This window comes from Rhineura floridana, chromosome 1, assembly GCF_030035675.1.
Source record: "Rhineura floridana isolate rRhiFlo1 chromosome 1, rRhiFlo1.hap2, whole genome shotgun sequence".
NCBI classification, from domain to species: Eukaryota; Metazoa; Chordata; class Lepidosauria; order Squamata; family Rhineuridae; genus Rhineura; species Rhineura floridana.
The window spans coordinates 293,126,982-293,130,815 of NC_084480.1; the positions used below are offsets into that span (position 1 = coordinate 293,126,982).

A 3,834-nucleotide genomic window follows, 5' to 3' on the forward strand; every position below is an offset into this window, starting at 1 on the left:
ACACTTGGCTCGCATGTGCATCACTTAAAACCTCTGCTCTTGATAACAGTACATATAATCACTTACAGCTGATTGTGTGACCAAACTCCATTGAAAACCATTGCACTGAAGTGATGTGAGGCAAAATGGAGGTTCTGTCTTAGATGACCCATTCTCACATGCCACCATTTGATTCCAAATATCCAATACCAGGGTTAGCACCAGGGCTGGGGAGTCGGTACGCCAGACCTTCGACTCTGACTCCTCTATTTTTCTGTTATCCAACTCTGACTCCTTCATAAGTGGCAAATGTATATTAACTAGTAATAACAAATTTACTGTAATAAAATGGTAGCACAAGGCATTTCATCACCACCACGTGATGGAAAAGTTACTTTTTTGAACTACAACTCCCACGAGCCCAATCCCTGGGGCTGATGGGAATTGTAGTTCAAAAAAGTAACTTTTCCAAGCTCTGGATTCACGTGGTGGTGATGAAATGCCTTGTCCTACCATTTTACTACAGTAAATTTGTTATTACTAGTTAACATACATTTGCCATTTATGAAGGAGTTGGAGTCGGAATCGGTACATTTCTACCAACTCCGACTCCACCCAAAATTGCTCCCAACTCCACGACTCCGATTCCACAGCCCTGGTTAACACCCAGCCGTGCCCACCGCTGACACCTTCTCCCTTTTAAAAAATCATTTTTAACAGCATTACACCACCTTTTTAATTTTCTGTAGTGCCTTTGATATAATGTTACTTTGGGGATATTGTGGGACATTAAAATGGCAGGCCCCCATAGGGAACCAGGATCTGTCATTTTAATTTTCCACAATGCCCTGGAGTCACACTTACAAATAGACATTGTAGAAAATCAAAATGAAAGTTCCAAACCTCTGCTGGGGTGTCAGCTAATGGTGACCAGACCACTACTGTTCTTGAGTCCAGTGCCAGAAATGCACACCTGGCCTTTCAACACTGAAGCTGACTATGTGAACGCACATGCATTCACTAGCTCTAAACAACAAGGATGCAGTGGAACTGGCTTCCATGTGCATGTGCTTAGGATTTCAGCTATAGGAAAGTTTCCACAAATACTGAGAGAGCCATTCTCAACCAGTCCAAATTCCAACTGGAGAGTATACAGTATTTTGAATATCATCTCTTTGTCCTTTCGCCCAAGAATAAAATGTCTATAGAATGCAAACGTACCATTTTCAACGTGCTAGGAAAAGATGCTCCTTGCCAGGCGATGCTAGCTATTTTAAGCTTTGGTTGGTTTCATGTAATGACAATTATTTTCTTCATCCTTTGCTGCCTCAGAGCACCAAGGGCAACCTAACTATCTATGGCAAGCGCATCCTCCTCAACTAATGATAACTCCATATTATCATTTGTGGAGGACTTCACTCGGAAATTAAAGGAGCCGTAGAGCTTGGCTGATTCCTTGGAGGCTGCAAATCTGTTTCTCCTGTAGAGCTCACCTTTCCACATAGACATCATGAGCAAACTGGATAACACTACGCCCCCCAATGTTAAAAGGCAGAGCCCGGCAATCACACACCGATCCAAGTGAGCCCCAATCTTTGCACTCTCATTCTCCAGCCGCTCCATCTCCCTTGCCGCCACCGTGCTGCGATCCACAGTCACATCTCTGGGGACCACGTAGGAAATGATCACTAGCAAAATCCCACTGACCAGGAAGAAGATGGCACTGATGAAGCCATAGTCTACAGACTTCCCCCCGGCAGCTTCCGAACCAGCATCATCTTCCTCGGAAGCCAAAGAGGGTGGATCGTAGGGCCATTCGAGGGGCATCTCTCCACAAGGGTCAGGTTCATGAAGGAGATCCTGGGCTTGGCAACAGCTCCTATGGGCAAGACTTCCTGGGTATTCTAGATTGTTGACATTTTCATCCACGCAAGTGAATGACGTCTCCGATTCACAGCAGCAAGCTCTCTTTTGGGTTGCCTCCTTTTCTTCTTTGGGAAGGCCTGGGTGGCAGCTGACCTCATCTGTAGCTGTACATTCTGGGGACAGCCAGAATGCAGCAGTGAAGGAAAGAGGAGCCTCAGCAGTATCTGCCATGGCTGCCTTTTGGACAGCTTTGCAGTGCCTCTCACAGCACTCGGCAGTCACGGTGAGCACTGGAGTCATCCCCACACTTTCACTGGGCTGTCCCTGACAGTGGGGAACATGCCCTCTCCAGTCCACATTGTGACACTGATCTGCCTGACCGCCCTCTTTGGCGAGGTACAGAAGCTCCACACATGCCATTGGAGACTCCCTTGAACAAGCCACGGTTTACCATTCATATGGCCATGCTTCAGCAAATGCTGCCAATTACAATCTCGTTGTCAAGCAGTAGCATGACACACAAAGGTGCTCTTGGGCAATTGAAGCAAACTACCATACTCTAGCCTTTTCTTTTTTTTTTGCTGGGATTCAGTTTCAGCCGCTACCCAATTAAACACATTTCTTTGGGCATGCATTCCTTTTCAATCTGCAAACAGAAAGAAGGTAGGGGAGAAACAGCTTCATCATCAAGATATATTACGAGCCAAAAACAAGTGTAGCAGAAACATAATACAGACTCTACTCATTATTCTGGTTTTGTCCAGTGTTTGTGTGCGTGTGTGTGTGTGTGGCAGAGACAACCAATGTGATTGTTTTAATCAAGGATTTAAAGCCCCAATTGCTTGCCGATCCACAATCTATTAGGAACTCTAATCAACCTTTGACACTGCTATCCAATTACGAAGAGAATCCATCAGAAATAAAAAGTATTAAATACACAAATAGTTTCCATCTCTGGGGCTCATGTGTAAAGGACCACCGAGTTTAAAACAGAAAGGGCAAAAGAACTAAAATGGGAAAGTCCAAATTCAAATGCAGAGTCTAATTAGGAAGAAGCAAGCAAATCCCATGCAACGCAGTAAATCCAGGATCTCTATTCTCTTGTGGAAATCTGATAATCCCAGGAGGAGGGAAAGGAGCACTTTCTGAAAGCAGATCTGAAGCTCCGATCAAAAAAACAAAAACAAAACGCACAACGCTTGCAACGAAAGGATACCTCAAAGCCCGAGGAGTCAAAGAGATGGGAGCGTGTTTCTTCCTGACGCAATTCATTACATGCAAGGAAGAGAGTCGGAAAACTTAGAGAAAAGAAAAAGGCGGTGACTTTAAAGGGGGGGGGGAAATCCTGTGCAGACTTTTTGAAATATATATATGCATAAGCCTGAATATTTTTTTTTAAATGATTATAAATGTTATCCCTTGAGAATGCTGCCTTCTGGACGTCAGTAATGGACTGGGTTGTAGAATGCAAAACACAGCCGTGCCAAAGAAGAGACGCGAGCATAAAAGAGACCCTCCCCTCTCCCCCCCCCTGGGGGTCTATCTGCAAACTACAGCCAGACTCATTTACCCTCAGGCTGGCGGCAGACTCCGATGGCCGCTGCTGCTTGGTTCTCTCCCCCTCCGGGCATACCTCTCCCCCATCAGTTTGTCTCCATCAAGCAGCGACAGAGCGACGTTGCCCATCCCAGACTGGCCCGCCGAAGTCTCGTCAAGAAGCACTTGTGGCCAGTCCTCCTCCACACTTTTCCGCCCGCCTGCCTCCCTAGGAGCGGGTGGGAAAAGTGGACGGGGATGCGCCGGCTGGGAGGAGCTCTCAGTGTATTCTGGGAGATGTAGTCCCGCTACGGGCGGGAGGGCGGCTGAAGTCGGGCTTAAAGTTCCTCAGAGGCCAGACCAGAGACGGGAGGTTCAAAGACGGCCAGGGTGCCGCCGTCTCAGAACCCGCGTGCAGAGCAAGGGCGCAGCCTTGACGCGTGGGAAATCCTT

General features: G+C 46.8%; 1 protein-coding gene across 2 annotated transcripts; it reads right to left on the bottom strand.

The window, feature by feature from the left end:
- Positions 1–542: 542 nt before the first annotated feature.
- Positions 543–3,608, bottom strand: TMEM74 (transmembrane protein 74). 2 transcript variants are annotated; one of them, XM_061607465.1, is made up of 2 exons: positions 3,479–3,608; positions 543–2,491 (listed from the first exon to the last, which is right to left on the bottom strand). In XM_061607465.1, the coding sequence occupies exon 2, from the start codon at positions 2,263–2,265 to the stop codon at positions 1,327–1,329; it is 939 nt and encodes a 312-aa protein (XP_061463449.1). In that variant the 5' UTR covers positions 2,266–2,491; positions 3,479–3,608; the 3' UTR covers positions 543–1,326. The 2 variants fall into 2 exon arrangements, with proteins under 2 accessions (XP_061463449.1, XP_061463448.1); XM_061607464.1 differs by having other exon boundaries at positions 3,416–3,608.
- Positions 3,609–3,834: the final 226 nt, after the last annotated feature.

Bases quoted from the DNA above. Each gene is read 5' to 3' on its own strand.
- TMEM74 (XM_061607465.1), bottom strand. From the start codon at position 2,265: ATGGCATGTGTGGAGCTTCTGTACCTCGCCAAAGAGGGCGGTCAGGCA.